The sequence below is a fragment of the Mauremys reevesii genome, linkage group 1 (assembly GCF_016161935.1).
Source record: "Mauremys reevesii isolate NIE-2019 linkage group 1, ASM1616193v1, whole genome shotgun sequence".
NCBI lineage: Eukaryota > Metazoa > Chordata > Testudines > Geoemydidae > Mauremys > Mauremys reevesii.
The window spans coordinates 202,843,502-202,863,062 of NC_052623.1; the positions used below are offsets into that span (position 1 = coordinate 202,843,502).

Here is a 19,561-nt window from a genome sequence, read left to right on the forward strand (position 1 = left end):
GCTGTAGTTCCAAGCATTTCAATTATACTGATTGACACCAGTTGAGGCTTTGACCCAGAATATTTTCCAAAGTTTTTCTTGTCTTCAGCTAAATTGTAGGAACATAACATGAGCTGTTCTGATATAAGCAAGCTCATGTAAATGTAGAGTTCCATACTATACACAAGATGTTGTTTAGTTTATTACTGCCCTTTATTTCTAGTATTAGTACAAAGCTGTTGATGCATACCCTCAGCCAAAGTGAACAAAGCCAAGACACTTTGAACCAAAACTAACTAACTAAATATAATAAGCAAATAAACTTACTATTTTATGACCATTCAATATGTTCCAGAGCCACTTTAAGTCATGTGGTTTGAAGACAAGAAGAACTATAGTAGTATCAGGATCATAGTGAATTGGATCTGAAAAAATAGACTCTGGATAAAAAAGTCGGAAAGTTGTCCTCCTCCCAACATCCTCTTCGTACCCTCTAACGGGACCATTATTCATTCTGTAGGCAAGGGAAAAAATATATACACAAAGAGGATCACCATAAATCCATTTTAATGGGCTCTGCAGGGCAAATAGCATTAGAATTTAGCAGCATGAATTTTATTAATAATGTTAATTGGAAGACGTACAGTTATACGGTAGATCCTGCATTGACAATTTAGCCCAGGGTCTTCAAACTTGTAAGGAAATTTAGTCAAGAAGGTTCAGAATAAATGACAATATTCCCAACCATGCAGTCCTACTCCAGCAAAATTCCCTCTGACTTGGACCATAAACTGGAACACTGTCATAAAACTTCAGATTATCTAGTTCAGTTTAACTCAATAGTAATTTTCTCCTAAATCATGATGGGGGAAGCCAGGCCCTTTTGTTTTCTTGTTTCATTTGTTTAGTAATTGATAGCCAAGTTGGGAGAGTAACAAATGTGATACAGCCGGTCACTACAAAGCTAAACTGTCCTAGCGCAGACAACAGGATGGTCACCAAAGCAATTCCCCAGGGTAAATCTATGTATACTTACGGATGGGGAAGTTGCTGGCTGATGGTAACTGCTGGAGACACAGCTCAGAAAGAGGGGGAGTTGGAGACAGTGTGTTCTATACTTGGGTAGATCCTCAAAAGAGGTGAAAACACCCCAAGGAAGACCTGGCGCGGATAGCTACTGATTAATTGCTGGAAGGTCCAGGTTCCAGAGAAGACAATACAACTCTCTAAGTGCTGGAGAAATGAAGCGGAATTAATTCTCTTCTGTATCTCAACAAGATTAGGGTTCAGATTGTGTCCATCATTTACCTAGTTTTAATCTAACCTGTGTGGGGCATATATATAGTTTCTAATTTTTCTATTGATATTTGTACATGCTGAGTGACTGCTCCTCTGAAAGATACTGAATTAAAGAAAATGGGAGAGCCAAGATATTGAGGACTCTGTTCTGCCCTGAAGAGTTAAACAAGCTGACCAGTGGTGGTAGTAGTGGTATAAATCACCTTCGCAGATCCTTTACTTTGTGGCTGTCCTGTACTCTTTGGAACAATCTGCCAATCCCCACATGCTAAGAACTCTCCCAGTCCTCCTTAAAATCCACTGTTTTCACAAAATCTCAAGAAGATGATCTCCCCCACCACCATCTCTGTCACTTTGTCTAAAACATTACACTGTGTATCACATTTGTCTGAGTTAGGCTGCAGACTCCTCAGGGCAGGAGCCTGGAAATGAATAATACTTAAAAGAAGAAAAGAAACTATGGAAAATGCTATTTGTTACAGATGGTTCCAGTATTTGTGGAACAGGTCCATGGTAATAAGTGAATTCATTTCTGACTCCAGAAGGAGAGGGGGCCTGAAAAAATAATTGTGTACTGTAATATTAATGATTACTGTACATACATGTTGATTTTAAAGAGCCTTCATGAACTTAAAAAGACACCATAGATCAGCTACATACCCTTGTCACACAACTTAAAAAAATTAGATTTATCTAAGGGGAAAGTTCGATTCATTGTGGTGCTATTTTATTTATACTACCAACTCTCTCCCTTTGTTCTTCCCAATCCTCTTCCCTCACTGCTCCTTTTGGCTCTTTCTGCACTAAGCTCTGCACTTTCTATTATCTTGTTCGCAATACCTACAACAATACCTACAACACTACCACTTCATGTCCATCAAGTCCTCTGCCCCCTTCTCCAAAATCCTCCTTCAAAGCTGCTTCTTCCAAGGATTCTGCTATCTTTCCTTCTCCCCAATAATTTTCCTTTCCCTGAATTTTCATGTGTCTTGTCTCATCTCTCTCAGGGCCTGGCCTTGCAAACATTTGCTACACAGCATAATGCATACTGCTGTGACTGGTCCCATTTACTCTAAAGAAATTGACTACTGGCTGTAGAAAGCACTGTTTGCAAACTAATGCCATTAGATTGTAAGTTCTTAAGGGTGAATGAGCATGTCTTCTATTTGTAAAGCACTGTTTTAATTTACACCACAATATACATTTTACACAGCATATCAATACCATAATAAGAAGTTTGGTGGTAGTACCACTACAGTTAAAGTCATGCTAGGGTGCCATATGATTAAAATTTTTCTAGTGCCTGACATTTTCTTGGGATCCCTTTTTAAAATCACTATATCACTCTAAGCTATGAAACTAAGAATGCAATTCTTTGCCAGAAGACTGAAATAAAGTTTGTTGAAAAGTTACAACATATTTTGTATAAAGAGTTATATAAGGTTTAAACGTTACAGCTTGAACATTGTTTGCAGTGTTGTTACAGCTGTGTTGGTCCCAGGATATTAGCTGTAACAAATTATACAATGTTACTAATCAAAGCCAATATTGTTACTAATGATCTAAAGCAGAATGCAGACACAGGAATAGTGCTGACACGTTAATGAAGACGTAAGCTATGAGGACAGTTCAGGAGTTATCTCCACACGACAGAGGCTTTAGGAAGATTCAGTGTATACAATATAGGGCTTACTACCCCACTACAGGACATCAGGAAGGGGAAGTGCATCTTTATGCACTGACTCACCACCCTAGTGAGGAGGGCTTTACACTAGGTTCAAAGGGGGCAGGTGACAAAACCCCACAGGTAAAAAAGGGCAACCTTACCAGAAGGTAAATGTTGGGAGAGGCAGAGACATGGAAAATTGCAATAGTGTCATAGAAGCAACAAGAGGAAAATAAGTGGGGGAATCTGCTCAAAATCTTCAATGTCGATACAGCAATACAAGGAGTATGGGGAATAAACAGGAAGAATTGGAAGTATTAGTACACAAACTAAATTATGACTAGTCTTGGATGGTTTAGACACAATAAATCTTGCATTAGACTGGATGACCCTTGCAGTCTCTTCTAACCCTATGGTTCTATGATGTATCCAGCATCCCAGATACTGGAGTGGAGAATATGCATATAAAATCTGTGGAAGACACCAAGCTGGGAGGAGTGCAAGCATTTAGGAGATTGGGGAATAACTGGGTAGGTGACAGCACTACTGAAAATGATCTGGGGGATGTAGTGGATCACAAATTGAATGTGAGACTATGTCTACATTACCACTTATGTCAGTATAACTTATGTTGCTCAGGAGTGTGAATAAGCCACAAACACAAGTGACATAAGTTACACTGACCTAAGTGCTGCTGCAGACAGCTTGTTGAATAAAGTTGGGGTACATATTACTTTTCTATATGCAGTGGAAATGTAAGTGAATGCCCTTTGGAGAGAGCTGTCAACAGCAAAACGAAGGTGGCAAGGAATGTTAGATACTTTTTCTTTTATCTGTTATTCTGTTTTCCAAGATATGGGTGGGTGAGATGGGTGAGATGGTGCAACCTTAACCATCACTCAGTGTTATCTGTTAATTATATAGAATACAATATCACACAATTTATTGTTTTACAAATTGCTTTAAGCTGTCAGGAATATCCAGGATAGAATGGAATTTTATTGTTAAACAGATTAACCTATAACAGCTGAACTCCAAAGCTGCTCAAAAAACGTTGTTATATAAGAAGAGATACAACTTACCTTATTACCACATCATAGGAGTCAATTTTCTCCCCTAGTGTCTTGTTTCGAAGTACTCCTCCATTACCAACAACAACACACCTTCTACAGATCACACTGTTGAACAAACAGAGCTTTAATATGCATGCTCATCAAACATATCAAATTCATTATGCTTTCCTTTAAGTTGTACCTGTCTTATGAACAGTTAGCTTCAAGGGTAGCACAGAAACCAAGAACAACAGAATATGGCTTAGGGTGGGATTTTTAGTTTAGTTACCATTGTTTGGATTTGATTTGATTTGGTGTGGTAAAGTGGGTATGCAAGCAGCATTTGAAGTCCAACACTGACATTATAACATTCCCAACACAGACTTATTTCTGAAACTGTCACAGCCAGATAAATAAGTCATTGTTTCATAACACCTAGCATTTACAGATCATATTTAATCAGTAAATAGCAAAGCACTCTACAAAGGGCACTCCTTGGAGTTGGTTTTATATGACTGTGCGACAAGTTAAGGTACTACTCAACATGACTAAGGTTCTGTAATTTAGACTATCGAGTAGTACTTCAATATACAAAACAGTCCCATTTCTTTCAATGGAACTACTTATTTAGTAAAGTAGTACTTGACATAAGCAAGGGTGGTGGAATCAGACCCAAAGACAATACTGAAAAATAAAGCTTACAGAAGCAGTGGCGGATTAGCCACTGGACTGACGGGGCCTGTGCCCAGAGGCCCCAGCCACCTGGGGGGCCCTGGGAAAAATCCGCCACTGGGCAGCAGAAGCACAGAGCCCTGGCTGCCGGGTTGGGGAAGTCCCCATGCACCGACCCTGCTCTGCAGCAGCAGCCATGAGATGGGGGAAGCCCCGCACCCAGCACCCACCATACCTGCTCTGCAGCAGAAGCCACGGGGCAGCAGGGGAAGCCCCAGTGCCTGACGCTGCTCCCACAGAAACACTGGTTGTGGGGGGAGGGGGGGAGAAGCCCCAGCACCGAGACCTCGGCTGCAGCCCTGGGATTGGGGGAGCTCTCACTCCCTGCTGAGGCCCCAGGCCATGGCACGGGGACAGAGCTTCTCTGATCTTGGGGCCACAGTGGGGTGGGGGCAGAAAGGAGCAAAAGGATTTGTGGGGCTGCAGTGAGGGAGCAGAATGAGGAGGACCTTGGGTGGAACAGGGGCACCCCAGGGGAAGGTGCAGAAAGGGGTGGGGCCGCAGGCGGAAGGGGCAGAATGGGGATGAGGCCTCTGGCAGAAGGGGTGGGGTGGGGTCCCCCAAAACCTTAATCTGCCTCTGTACAGAAGAGGTGAGACAAGAGCCAATGCTATGTCCCTCAGGCCTAGCCAAAGTGTTATAATTAAGGCTAAGATTTAGTCATGGGTATTTTTAGTAAAAACTGCATCACTATAAAAAAAATACAACAACATTTCCCTCCCCTGTTCACTCTGGACCATTTTACCGGTATCCCATATAATTTGCTTATTTTTATACAGATCTGAGGTACATGTCTTCATGGCCATGGTCCACTTTGTACAAACATAATGTCTGAACCAGAATGAGAAATCTTACTGGACAGATCACTGTATATTTTGAGTAAACAGGGCTAATATTGCAGTAATACTAAATTGTTTAATTACTTAATTGCTGATCTATACATCTGGGTATGGAAATTGGGGGTCAAGGTGCGGGAGGGGGTGAGGGCTCCGGCTGGAGGTGCGGGCTCTGGAGTAGGGCTGGGGATGAGGGGTTTGGGGTATAGGAGGGGGCTCCAGGCTAGAACCAAGGGGTTCAAAAGGTGGATGGGGGGATCAGGGCTGGGTCAAGGGGATGGGGTGCAAGAGGAGGTCAGGGGTGCAGGCTCCAGGCAGCGCTTATCTCAAGCAGCTCCTGGAAGCAGCAGCATGTCCCCGCTCCGGCTCCTACATGGAAGCACGGCCAGATGGCTCTGCACGCTGCCCCGTCCACAGGCACTCCCCCTGCAGCTCCCTTTGTCCACAATTCCTGGCCAATGGGAGCTGTGAGGGCGGCGCTTGGGGCAGAGGCAGCGTGCAGAGCCCCCTGGCTGCCCCTATGTGTAGCAGCCAGAGGGGGGCCAGGCCGTTGCTTCCAGGAGCCATGCGGAGGGGCCCCTGACCCTGCTCCCTGGGTGGAGCACCGGAACAGGGCAAGCCCCAGACCCTGCTCCCCAGCGGGAACTCGAGGGCCAGATTTAAATGGCTGGCGGGCCATATGCGGCCTGTGGACCATAGTTTGCCATCTCCTGTCTTAGATACTATAGTGATTCATGCTCTGTACATATTTCACAAATTAGATTTGTTAAAATAAAATATGTAGCACCTAGTCATCACATTTAGGCTTATTTAAACAACTGCCTATTAAGTAACCACACTACCGATTGTTTTTACTACTAATGTATAATTCTGCAACAAAAATGAAAAAACCCTCTAAACATCATACACACACACACACACGCCCCAAATTTTGAGTGGAGAACAACATTAAAGGGATAAGCAACCATTGTATTATTTTTGATCTATAGTGAGAATTGCTAAGTTTAATTTTGCTATCTGGTTTTGTTCTGCTATCAAAATGTCTAGAAGACTCTTGACTGTATTCACTGTAGTCACTACTGAATATAATGTTCTTCTGAACCAACATCTGTGGGTTTGCTTCCTTCAAGATGCCACTGAGCAGCAGCATATTCTTTCAATGTGCAAAGTGTTTTGCCATTAAATAGCTGGCACTCCTCTACTCTATGAACAACTTCTGCACTGGTCAGTAGGGGCCGGGTTTTTTTTTTGTTTTTTTTTTAAGTACATCTGCGCCTAAAGATGCAGATAGGAAGCTAGTGGGAACAGGCACGCTTAGGTGCCTACATATTTTACAAATCTGGCCCTTGATCCTCACCTCTCTGAGACTGCCTGTTGACCACCTGTAAGTGAGAACAGGAGGGGTTTTTTTAAATTGAGAGCTCCCTGGGAAAAAAAATTCGTACAATGTTAAAAATGACCATTTTCTTATCTTTAAAACAGGGGCCTAAAATAAGCTAAAGCTTGGGCTTAACCCCCAGTTTCTTAAGTTAGAATATACAGAGTCCAAGTAGTATGTTTAAAATATGCCCTTGGTATTCTGTTAGAGAGCAGTAATGTATAGCTTGATTTCTTTGAGGACAAGAGAGACATAAATAAAAGAATAAAGTACAATAAGCATTAATATTCTTTGTATCAAAATTTATGTAGTATTTTCAACCTTAACCAGAAATATGGTAAATACACCTCATTTGGTGCGTGGGGCACAATGACGTGTATGTTGCTTGGTGATTGGGTGTGGTTAGCTAGTTTGAAAATATGCGATCCTACTAAGAAATCAAAGTCCAGACAAAGTGGTGTCCACCCAGAAGACTTCAAAAGCCAAACCCTAATACATGGCAGTCAATGAGCAATCCAGAGTTCCATTCCATCCCCATTCCCTATCAATCACTGGATTACCAGAGACCGTCTTTTGTGGCTCGACACAAGGGAAGAGTCTAGGCACATAATAATGAAGTTGAATCTGTATTAGAACTACTGGATTATTTTATTTTATTTTTGTAAATTTCCCCAGCATAGACGTGGCCACTGTTGGTGATCTGTTGAAAACCCACCTCAACCATGCCTTCTGAACTGGCACTAAAATCTTCTTAGTCTGGCCTAGACTCATAGACTTTTCAATAGAAAAGTCATAATGTGGGCTTCAGGGGTAACTGCAATTCCCTAAGGTCAATAAGACTTTAAGGGCAAAGGGCCCATATTCAATTAGAAACCCCCCTAAAGCATTCAACCCTCTTCAGAACAAAATCAAGATTCTAAGTTCACCCACAAGAAGATAATTATTGAATGCTGACCCTACCTGAATTTAAAACTGGGCTTAATTATACATTGGGACCCCTCTCTATATATTTTTAAAATACAGTGGGTTGGATTCTGATCTCAGTCAAACTACTGTAAATCCAGAATAACTCCACTGATCTCACTTTCTGACCGACCGTTACATTTTAAAACACAAGAACAGTAACAAAAACAAAAAACCTCACCCATTATCTTCATTGAATAGTCTGCAGTTGTGCAGTCTTGAAAGGGCGAGGCGAAAATAACTCTCTAGAAAGCAGATAGTGAAAAAAGTGTTTCAAATGAAAATGGTCAATGCTTCACAGTGCAGAAATAAAGATACCACCTTGACTACAGCATTTTTAGCCAGAATAGCTTTTGTCCATTCATTGTCTGCCCAGAAAATAGAATCAGAACATTACTATAATCTAAGACTATATGTTAGTTCACAATACAGTTTTATTACAGCTTCTCCAGGATAAACAGCTGCCCTACCTCTCCCACGCATGCCTGGGTCTGAGAACAGAATGGGATTCATGTTCAGAAACTACAGATCTGAGACTACTAGACACAGATGAATACAGTAAATATGGTGGACCAGAATCCTGGACAAGAATCGCAAATGGCGTCTGAAAAGGTCCACTGTTAGCCATTTTATCTATCTAAGGTAATTGAATGGCTTTCCATCATCATTAGCATTTGAGTGCCTCACAGTCTATAATGTATCTATCCTCCCAACATGACTGTGAAGTAGAGAAATTATATTACCCTTATTATACAGATGGAGACCTGAGGCGCAGAGAGACTAAGGCCCAGAATTTTAAAGGTATGTAGAGATTGATCCAGTCAGCATTGCAAGGCACTTATGACCCATTTTCAAGAGATTTTGGCACCTAAGAGCCTAAATCCCATAGTCTTCCTCCCAGATTTTTAAACAGTGTTTAGGTGCCTATCTATATTTTTTGGTGCCTAAACACTTTTAAAAATCTGTCTATAAATGCCTAAGTCACATTTTATCCCTTTTCCCAGGTCATTTACAACTATGTTGAACAGCACTGGGCTCAGTACACACCCCTGGGGAACACTGCTAGTTACCTCTCTCCATTCTGAAAACTAACCATTTATTCCTCCCTTTGTTTCCTATCTTTTAACCAGTTACTGATCTATGAGAGGACCTTCCCTCTTATCCCATGACTGCTTTGTTTGCTTAAGAGCCTTTGGTGTGGGATCTTGTCAACAACTTTCCGAAAGTGCAACTACACTATATCCACTGGATCACCCTTGTCTACATACTGCTTCTCTAACAATAGTAGTCTGTATATATTATATAGTACTGTACCTGAATAAAAAAAGATCCATTTAATAACTGATACTAAGGATGTCTACACTTCACACTAAGCCTGGACTCTGACTCTGGTTTGAGCCCAAGCCCCCATTCCCTCCACACACAAATCAGTCTGATTCGGGTCAGCAAGCACTCAGGACCCAGGCCCTAGGGCCCTGCTAGGGGGTGCTTCAGAGCCAGACTTGGGTCCAAGCCCTGTCACTTTGCAGAATGGATATAGTCAAGCTGCAGACCCAAGTCGGAAGGTCTGCATAATGTAGTACAGGCATGTTAGTACAGCTGTGAGACTCAGGTCATCAACTATAAATCCAGGTGTACAATGCACTGTGGACTCTCAAGTACGGGCGTGGAAACACTGGTGTCCACAAGCCCGTGTCCCACAGACCTAGGCTTAGTCTGCTGTGTAGTCATACCCATTGATATAGCTTACATTTAATACTGTACACATCCCTAATAAATACTTACCTGCTCTCTTTATTCCATAAGGTAACTCAATCTTATCATTTCCATTGGACAGTGCTAGTTTCATGAAGTCATTAACACATAGGAATGGATATATTTTCTGACCACTAAGAGATGGGGGGGGAAACAGAAAGTAATGTTAATGAAACACCCATGCTCATTTGAATCAACCAACAATGCCAGCAATTGCTTTAAAAACCTTTTAAAATCATACTTTAAATAGCATGCTATCAGTTTTTTAGAAAAACTAATGAATGCATGGAAACAGCAAGGCCCATGGAATGGGGAAAACATTTACAACGTAATAGTATCAGAAGTTCAAACAGAAAGAAAGTCAGAGGGACAGATTCTCTGCTGGTGTAAACTGGCACAGACCCATTGAAATCAATACAGCTGTACCACTTTACACCAGAAGATAATTAACCCCAAGTCTGAGAGAGTCTGCAATATGCTACGATGATCACAATTAATTTTGGTTTGAAAATTAAAAACTCTTATTCACACTGGAGGGAAAAGAGAGGAGAGCTAATGAAGGTTTTGAAAAAATTACACAAGAGGGATATCTCAGAGGTTAACCATATGCCCTGCTCTGAAGAGATCTCTTTGTGTTCTCTTTAATATGTTTGGAAGGTACTCAGATTCCATGTGGCACTGTGTCAGAGCCTAAACAGAGAAGACACGTTATCTGCTCATTCAGAGGCTCCTCAATTGCTGTATATCAGTATTATATCACACAAAGGAAGAAACTGTATGGAATAAGTTTCCACGTCAAGTCAAACATACAAACGGTAAATCCAAACCTATAAAGCACTGAATACCTTTTACTTCCATGCACAACTTCCCTTCAATGAGTGTGCATGTGATTTAATTTAGTAAGAATTGAGGACATGCAGCACCTCACAGAAGGTGCTCTACAACTTGCAGGATCAGGCCTGAGATGAGGAGGTTACTTACCTGTAACTGGAGGTTCTTTGAGATGTGTGTGTGATGTTATTGACATAAACTGTGACCGTACAGATCATTGTTGCAACCAGGGTCCTATGGTTGCACCAGGTCTTATACAGAGGAGGCCAAGTGGGGTGTCTCTGGGAAGGGTGTAGTTTGCTGGTTATGATTATGCTGTCTGTAGGGGTGTATCATTTTTGTATTCGAAGTTATGAATATTGGCTATGTACTTCTTTGATTCTAAGTAGCCTCAGTGAAGCATTTGGTCAGCTTTTTGAGAAAGGACTATTCTCAGTAAGTGCCCAATCAAGAAACACTTAACTCACAATGGACTTTGGGAGACGCCAATCCACATCTGAGCTTTCTTGGGAACATTCAAACTAACATGTAAACAATGGCATCAGCCTGCAAAAAGCTGAATCATTCATAGACATGTGACCTGCCCAGGTGACTGCAAACTCCATCTTGTTGAGGAGATTTTACACAGGAGAACACAGGGATTTCTTCCCACAAGAGAAAGACTTTATAAGGCTCAGGAAACCCCTCCATTTTGTCTTCAGCTTGCTCAAAAGATAGACTCTCTACCCCAAAGAAATGCCTGAAAGAAACTGGAACAGAGGACAGTAACTATGGGGGTGTGACTGATTGCTGGACCCAGAGAAGGAAGGAGTCTAGTCTATGAAAGAAGCTTATTGGAACATCTCTGAGGGTAAGATTTACCTGCACTTAGTTTCCTACTGTATTAGGCTTGGACCTGCATGTTTTTGTTTTATTTTACTTGGTAACTTACTTTCTTCTGTTTGTTATTACTTGGAACCACTTAAATCCTACTTTTTATACTTAATAAAATCACTTTTTGCTTATTAAATTGATCCCCAGAGTAAGTAATTAATTCCTGGGGGAGCAAACAGCTGTGCATATCTCTCTATCAGTGTTACAGAGGGTGAACAATTTATGAGTTTACCCTGTATACGCTTTATACAGAGTAAAATGGATTTATTTGGGGTTTGGATCCAATTGGGAGCTGGGTGTCTGGGTGCTAGAGACAGGAGCACTTCTTAAGCTGTTTTCAGTTAAGTCTGCAACTTTGGGTGGATGTGGTTCAGACCTGGGTCTGTATTTGCAGCAGGCTACTGTGTCTGTCTCAACAAGACAGGGGTCAACCAGTCCCACGGTGGCAGGGAAAGTAGGCTCAGAGGTGGTCTCAGCACATCAGGTGGCAGTCCCAAAGGGGCTTCTGTGACCCAACCCATCACAGTGTGGTCCCTATCTGTATTCCGCTGAGGGTTTAAGCATGCTCACCAAGTGTCCAGAGCTGGAGAATTTGAAAGTAGTAGCATCCGTTGATCCATGCATTCATGCCATTGCATTGCCTCATAGTTTCCTTTGAGGCGATAAAGGGCTGAGTGGACCAACTGTGCTCTGGTTCCTTCTCCACTGCAAATCAAACAGATCCACAGTAGAGGGGAAGGAGGGTGGAACTGGAATACAGATAGGGATCATATATCTTAAAGAAAAAATGGTTACTCACCTTCTCATAACTGTTGTTCTTCAAAATGTGTGGCTCATATAGATTCCAATTAGGTGTGTGCGCACCGTGTGCACAGTTGTCAGAAAGTCTTTCCCCTAACAGCACCCATCAAGTTGGCTGTGGAGCCCCCTGGAGTGGCGCCTCCATGGCACTCCATGTATGACCTTGCTGACCCTGTGCCTCCTCAGCTCCTTCTTGCCGGTTACTTGGACAGAGGAGAAGATGGGCAGGTTTGGAAAGGATATGAGCAACATATCTTGAAGAATAGTTATGAGAAGGTGAGTAACCATTTTTTCTTCTTCGAGTGATTGCTCATATCGATTCCAATTAGGTGACTCCCAAGCTTTAACATTGTCCTGCAACTGTAATTCATTCGTTGTCATGAAATCATGCATGTTTGGGAAAACTTCAGTGTTGTTTTCCTCCACTCAGCGAGCCCAGAATTCCAGCTTTTTTTCCATCATCATTGACTTCAAATAGGTGCTCCTACTAGGGATTCCATAACTCTGAGCCCACAGCCCTTGAAGTCCTAGATTTAGAGCATTCAGGCAAGAGAACATATATGTCAAATATCCCAGCCATGAAAGCCAGACTGAATCATGCAGATAGTGAGAGAGTGGGAATGTGTGGTCTGTAAAGAATACCTTGACCTCAGAGTGAAGTTCAAAGAAACATGCCATGGCCTTGCCTCGTGACAGCCATCGAACATCCATGTGGAGCGATAGATTGACGTGCTCACTTCCCATTTCATAACAGAGTGGAAAAGATTTTGGGAATTCAAGGGATGAGCTTTTATAAAGTTTACCATCTTCACTGCATTGTCCAGCAGCCCACATCTGGCATCATGGGATCCTTATATTCCCTTAATACTACTGGCAGCACAATCAAGAGATGTGGCTCAAGCCTCGACCTCCATGTTACTCAGACTCCTTTTCTCCCTGGATGCAAGTGTAAATGTTGAAAAATCAACTTTGGTGCCCACACACTCCCTTCATTTCACAGGGACGTCCATCAACGTGGTCTCAGCATGAGCCTACTTACCAAGGGACAGATTTCACACCCGGCAAGAACTTGTCACCCAAGTAGTCAATGGTCCTTCTGTTCTGGTCAGGATTTGCCTGTCCCTCCTTGACCACCGCCTTCACTGTCTTCAGCTGTGGCTCTAGAGAGTCTATTTACCCATGTGACATACCATGGACATTCTGATGACCCTCGCCCCCTGAAGTGCTCTCCTTCCTTCAATGGTGGACAGACCTGAGGCCAGAGGTGGGCCACTACCACAGAGAAAACTTTGGTGAAGACCCATGGAGCAGTAGTGAGTCCAAATGGTAGGACCCGATAATGGAAGTGCTGAGGGCCTACCGTGAATCTCAAGAACCGTGTGTGGGTTGGATGTATGTCTACGTGAAAATAGACATCCTACATATCAAGAGCCATAAACCACATGCCTCTTTCTCTTTCTAGTTCCAGCATGATGGCTGCTAAGGTGAACATATGAAATTTGGGTTTGCAGATGAAGTGACAGATGGTGGAGGTCCAGGATTGGTCTCCACCCGTCCTCCTTCTTGGGTACCAGAAAATAAGTGGAATAGAACACCATGCTCTGATAGTTCAGAGGAATGTGTTCTATCACCCCACTTTGCAGTCGAGAGTCTACCTCTAGAGCGAGTATGCTGTCATGGGTGTGGTCCCTGAGGAGGGATTAGGGCAGGGGATGTGGATGAGGTAGGTTTGTGAGCTCAATTGTATAATCATGATGATCATCATCCAGGACCCATCTGTTATTGCACTCCAAGCTGGTAAAAAGAGTGCTAGACCACCCCAAAGGGAGTGGGTCAGGTGCACGGCAGGAGGGAAGGTGGTTGGTGGTGCTCTAGGTGCATTCAGAAGTATCACTTCTGAGAGAACTGAGTACGTGATGCTGAAGGCTGTGAAGGCGGTCCCGGAGGACAGGATCGCTGGGTCTTCTGTCGCTTGCAAGGTGGTCCATACGGTCATTGGTGGGAAAACTGGGGAGTCCTGAACCATTGTGCAGGTCGCAGATGGTAGAATTTTCTCTTGGGTGCAGGGATATAGATACCCAGAGATCATAACGTGGCTCTGGAATCCTCGAGGGAGTGAAGGGAACTGTCAGTCTTCTGGTTAAACAGGGGAGATTCATTGAAAGGGAGGTCCTTTATGGTATTTTGTACCTCCCGGAGGAAACCAGATGAATGAAGCCACAGTTTTCTCTGCACAACTATTTCCATAGCCATTGTGCATGAAGAGGTATCCACTGCATTTACAGCAGATTGAAGCGCTGTTCTTGTGACAAGTTTGCCCTCGTCCAGGATAGCCTGGTAACAGGCTTGATCTTTGCCAGTAAAGTTCTCCAATTTACTGAGAAAATTATATTTGGCCAGTAAGGCCTGGTAGTTCAAGATCTAAAATAGGAGGCTAGCCAACAAGAAAAAATTGCAACCCAAAAGGTCCAGCCACTTGCTGTCACCTGGCCCACTCCGTTGTTGCTTGGATCACAAGGGAATTGGATGGGAGGTGGGAGAATAGAAACTCAGACCTCTTAGCTCATATGTAGTACCTTTTTTCTGCCCCCTTGTGATTAGGTGTGTAAATGGCCAGGGTATGCCAAACAGTTCGAGCCAGCTGAAGAATGACATCATTGATTGATAGAGCAACCCTGGTCAGTACCAAGGCATGAAGGATGTCTAGAAGCTAATGCTGATTGTCTCGTACTTGTTCCAGTGGAATATGAAGATCCTCAGCCACCCTGCGTAGAAAGTCCTGGAACTGGCAGGTGGGGGAGAAGCTGAGGTCACAGCAGCATCTGGAGAGGATGATGGGAATATTTCCTGTTCAGTACTGTCAGAACTGGACTGAGTGGCTCATCCTCCAAAACTGGTTCCAAACACCTACTTGAGGATGCCCCAAGTGGGGACAGGGATGAACCCTCTCTTGCTGAATGGGAAGGCTCCAAAGGTGGACATTGAGGTCAGGACCCCCAATATGGCCAACAGGATGGATCTGGCGGATGCTGCAGAGGGCCCCGTGGAGTGGAATACCAGTGACTCCTCTGCTGGGGGAAAGTAGGGTACCACCATGAAGCTGGTGGTCCCTTAGGACACTTGTAGTGGTGGTAGGAGATGAGCGGCCCTTGCACTTCATCCAAATCCTCCAATGATGAAAACTCGGATCCCAGTTCCAATGTTGGTACCACTGGAACCAGTGGGCCATATAAACTATAGGCAAATGGGTGGAAGCATAAGTCAACTGAGGTAAGCCCTGGGTTGGAGATCATACCTCAATAGGCACAGGCAGCACAGTAAAGCATGGAGATCTTGGTTCCCCAAGGGCAAAGAGTTCATGTTGCTCCAGCGCCATTTCCAACCTCCCTGTAGCCAGAACTGGAGCTGAAGCAGAGGACTGTCTTGAAACCGACAGTTCCCTTGAGTTATAGGGGGCCAACTTGGAAGGCAAGCGTGGCTCAGTGCTCAGTACCACTGATCTGTGCAATTTCTTGTCTTGCTTGTGAGCCTTGGAACACACCGTTTCTCCATGGCTAGAACTCATGGAAGGTGTATCATCCTTCTTGGGCCTGGAGGAAGACTTACCATGCCATGCTTATGTGCATGCTTCCTTGCCTCCTGACTAGGCCCAGCACGGGGTGCGTAGTACTAGTACCACCGGAACCAGACTCAATCTCCACGGTCAGAGGCGTGCTCCTGGGATTCTCAGGCTGATGCACATGGCGGGTTCTCTGGCCTGGATTTGACTGTGGCTTCATGGCAACCTCCATGAGGTGCTTCTTGAGACAGAGAACTGGGTATGGCTTGGGAAGGACAGGCAGATACCACACCTTGATGAAATGTGGGCTTCTCCCAAGCAGTAAGTAGAGGCAGTATAGGTGCTTCTTGTTGACTGAGAAGGAACACAGAAAGGAGGTGCAGATATTGAACCCAGTCACCTTCAGCATAATCCAATACCTAGGCATGGGGGGTGGGGGGTGAGGGGGTATGGCACTGGTAAGCAGATTTCCCAAAGTCTCTTATCTCTTAAAATCAGGTACTATACACTAAAAACAGCAAAAACCAGAATCAAACTAACTGTATGCAATTGTAAAACTGTTTTTATTTATTTATTTATTTATTTTAAGTTCATCACAGACTAGAGGACACTAGCAGCTCCGACTTGGACCAGGCAGTGGTAAGAAGAAACTGAAAGCACAGTCAGTCCACCCTGCCCTTTATCACCTTGGAGGAAACCACGAGGCGAAGCAGAGTGTATGAGCAGACCAACAGACACTACGGGCATGGCTACATTTGCAGATATAGAGCACTGAGAGTTGAACCCGTCTTCGGAGAGTGCAGAAGGGAAAGTGCTGCAGCGCATCCACACTGACAGCTGCTTGCACGTTGGTGTGGCTACATTTGCGGCACTTAGCGGCATTGGGAGCGGTGCATTATGGGCAGCTATCCCAGCATGCAAGTGACTGCAACGTGCCTTTCAAAGGGGGGTGTGTGGAGTCTGACAGGGAGTGTGTGTGTGTATGTGGGGGGAGAGAGAGTGGGTTTTTGGGGGGCCCTCAGTGGAATGCAATAGGGACCATCACTCAAAGAGCAACAAAGCATTAAAATGACAAAGGAGAAATGATTGGTGAATATTGTCCTAAGGAGGGAGCCTACTGTAACAGTTGTAAGTGGCTGGCCCCGGCCGAGCACCCCCGGCTCAGGCTGGTCCCAGCCAAGTGGCGCCGGCCCGGCCCAGGGAGTCAGGCCCCGCGGTGCTGGCCGAGCGGCTCCGGCCTGGCCCGGCTCAGGGAGTCGGGCTCCGGGGCGCCGGTCCCAGTGCCGGCCAAGCGGACCCAGTCTGGGCCCCAGGCAGTGTGGTAAGGGGGCAGGGAGCGGGTGTTCAGTGGGATGTGGGGGGGTGGATAGGGGTCGGGGCGGTCAGAGGGCAGGGAACAGGGGGATTCAATGGAGGCAAGGGTCCCAGGGGGCAGTCAGGAAGGAGCCGGGGTTGGCGGCGGTGGGGGGGGGCCGTCCGGGGCCGAGCGTAGGGGTTGTTGGATGGGGCAGGGGTCCCGGGGGGCCATCAAGAATGAGAGGAGGGGTTGGATGGGGCAGCAAGGGGCAGTCAGGGGACAGGGAAGGGGGGGATGGGTCAGGGGTCCCCGGGGGCGGGGGGGTGTCAAGAAACATGGGGGGTTGGATGGAACACGACCCCCTGGGGGGGCACAACCCCCTCGTGAGGTGAGGAGGAGGGAACCTGTTAATATTTTGGCAGCTCATCACTGGTTGTAAGGACACACAGGCAGAGCAGTGTTCACTGGGACTTGTTAGTGCAGGGCTTGCTTTTATATTTAATAAAAGACTGCAGAATAAATACTTCCATCATAGTTTAATGAGTCAATATTGCTACTTCCTAAAACAAACATTATGATTTATTAACATTAAAAATATATTTGACAGAATAAGTGTTCTCCATGGAAATCTTTAGTACAAGGCAAAAGATTTATACGATCTGAAGAGAAACCAGAGAAAACAACAGAACAAAAGAAAACCATGGAAATAACATAACTTACCTGAAATAAACAAGCTAGCCTAGATATAACACCAAACCCTACAAGTCAATATTATTACGTTGCTTTAGTAATAAGCTCTACTGTTCACAGGCAGATGGAGCTTACTCCATGCAAAGTGGACCCTAATTCTTCACTCTGTGATATGAACACACCTGGGTTTATTTTCCATAAGGTTAAAAATCTTTTCATCCCTCCAATCTAACAAGTCACATAAGTGACATAAGTGGAGGCTCTGACCCTTGTAAATCTGCTCCATAATGGAGCTCTGATCATTTACACCAGCTCAAGATCTGGCTCAGCATCCTAATTCTACTCCTGGGGGAATTCTGCATGACTGCGGATCTGCAGAAAACACCCTCCCCTCCCACCCCCAAATTCCTGCAGAAAACAGCAGGGAAGCAAAGGGGAGCCACAACAGTGAGTGCAGGCAGTGGGTCTGGAGAAGGGTGGTGGGGGAAGAGGCAGTGGGAAAGGAAGGGGGTGGAATAGGGCAGGGGGAGGGGGATGAGATGGGGAAGAAAAGGGGATAGGGGAATCATGCGGTGGGGAGCGGGAGCCCAGCATGCAGCATCCCCTTGGTAGCAGCTGGGGCTTCCCCTTTAAGCAGGCCCATCAAACTCTCCCCCTGACAAGCCCTACCCCCTTATACCTGGACCCCTCCGATGAGCCCCCCCACACTCAGACCTCCACCCCACTGAGCCCCAACCAGCTGTACCTGGACTCCCACCCCATCAAGCCCACTCACCCAGCACCCAGACCCCCCTACTGAGGCCCAACCACCTTCACCTGGATCCCCTGCATAGTCCTATTGCCCCTGGACCCGGAACCCCCCAATCAGTCCCTGTGCATCCAGATCTCCCACTGAGCCACCCACACCCAGACTGCCCCACTTAGAAACCTCTCCCCCCCACACTAAGCCCCTCCACACTTGGATTCTGCTGGACTGAGTCTACCCACCCACACTTGGTGCACCCAGTGCAGAGGGGCAGGGCCCAGCCCTTGCGCTGTGTCAAAGTCAGGTGCAGCCTCACTGCCAAGTCCCTGTATCAGAGAAGGTGGGGGCTTCATGGTGATCTCCCACCTCTGTGCAGCCAGTGGCCTGTGCTCCCCACTGCCATGGCTGGAGCCACAGTTATTTATTGACAAATAAAATTTGCAGAAGTTTAAAATATTGTGCACATAATTTTTTTATTTTTTGGTGCAGAATCCCCTCAGGGTTAATTTAATTCTTCTTTCCTTTTACCTCTCAAGTTACAATAAAACCAGAATACCTGTACTTTTGCTTCCTTAAATGGAGCAGGAGCTGTTGTGTTATGCCTGAGGAAGAGGCTAATCAAACATCCCTTGTGTACAAAGGGGAGATGGAAAGTAAACCATCGGTAACCCACTTTTTTAGTTCATGGAAATACAGACATTAAAACTCACATATTTCATTAAAGGTGGAATTAATTTTGACTCATTTGATGCATTGATTTCCACAATAAGTTGGAGCTCCATCTTCAATGTGATGTGAGTTTCAAGAATGAAAGTATACTTCCATTAAAAGACAAGCTAAACAGAAACATATAGCTGAGTCCAGAGGTCCTTATTCAGTCCTAAACTGAGCTGAGATTTAAAGTTTAGATTAAATTCATCCAGTATTTTCTATGCATACAGTGTCCGTAAGCAGATAATTTCCCCAAATATATGTTGTTCAAAATTTACCCAACAGATTTTATTTCATTCTCAACTCTATGGATTGATCAGACCATTCACCATGTGTACTCAAGTCCATTTTCACAAATCGCAGCTGTGGTAGTTTGAAATAATACCATGTAACT

At 44.7% G+C, this 19,561-nt stretch overlaps 1 protein-coding gene and 1 pseudogene across 2 annotated transcripts in view; both read right to left on the reverse strand.

Moving 5' to 3' along the window:
• The window catches only part of ST3GAL6 (ST3 beta-galactoside alpha-2,3-sialyltransferase 6), a 74,198-nt gene that overhangs the window by 13,754 nt on the left and 40,883 nt on the right, over nt 1-19,561 (reverse strand). For both annotated transcript variants that reach the window (XM_039496140.1, XM_039496151.1), the window contains 4 exons: nt 9,691-9,794; nt 8,087-8,150; nt 4,027-4,122; nt 307-493 (listed from right to left, as the gene is read on the reverse strand). In XM_039496140.1, coding sequence (XP_039352074.1) covers nt 307-493; nt 4,027-4,122; nt 8,087-8,150; nt 9,691-9,794 — 451 coding nt within the window. The remainder of the gene's footprint in view (nt 1-306; nt 494-4,026; nt 4,123-8,086; nt 8,151-9,690; nt 9,795-19,561) is intronic.
• LOC120396175 lies at nt 17,591-17,695 on the reverse strand (annotated as a pseudogene).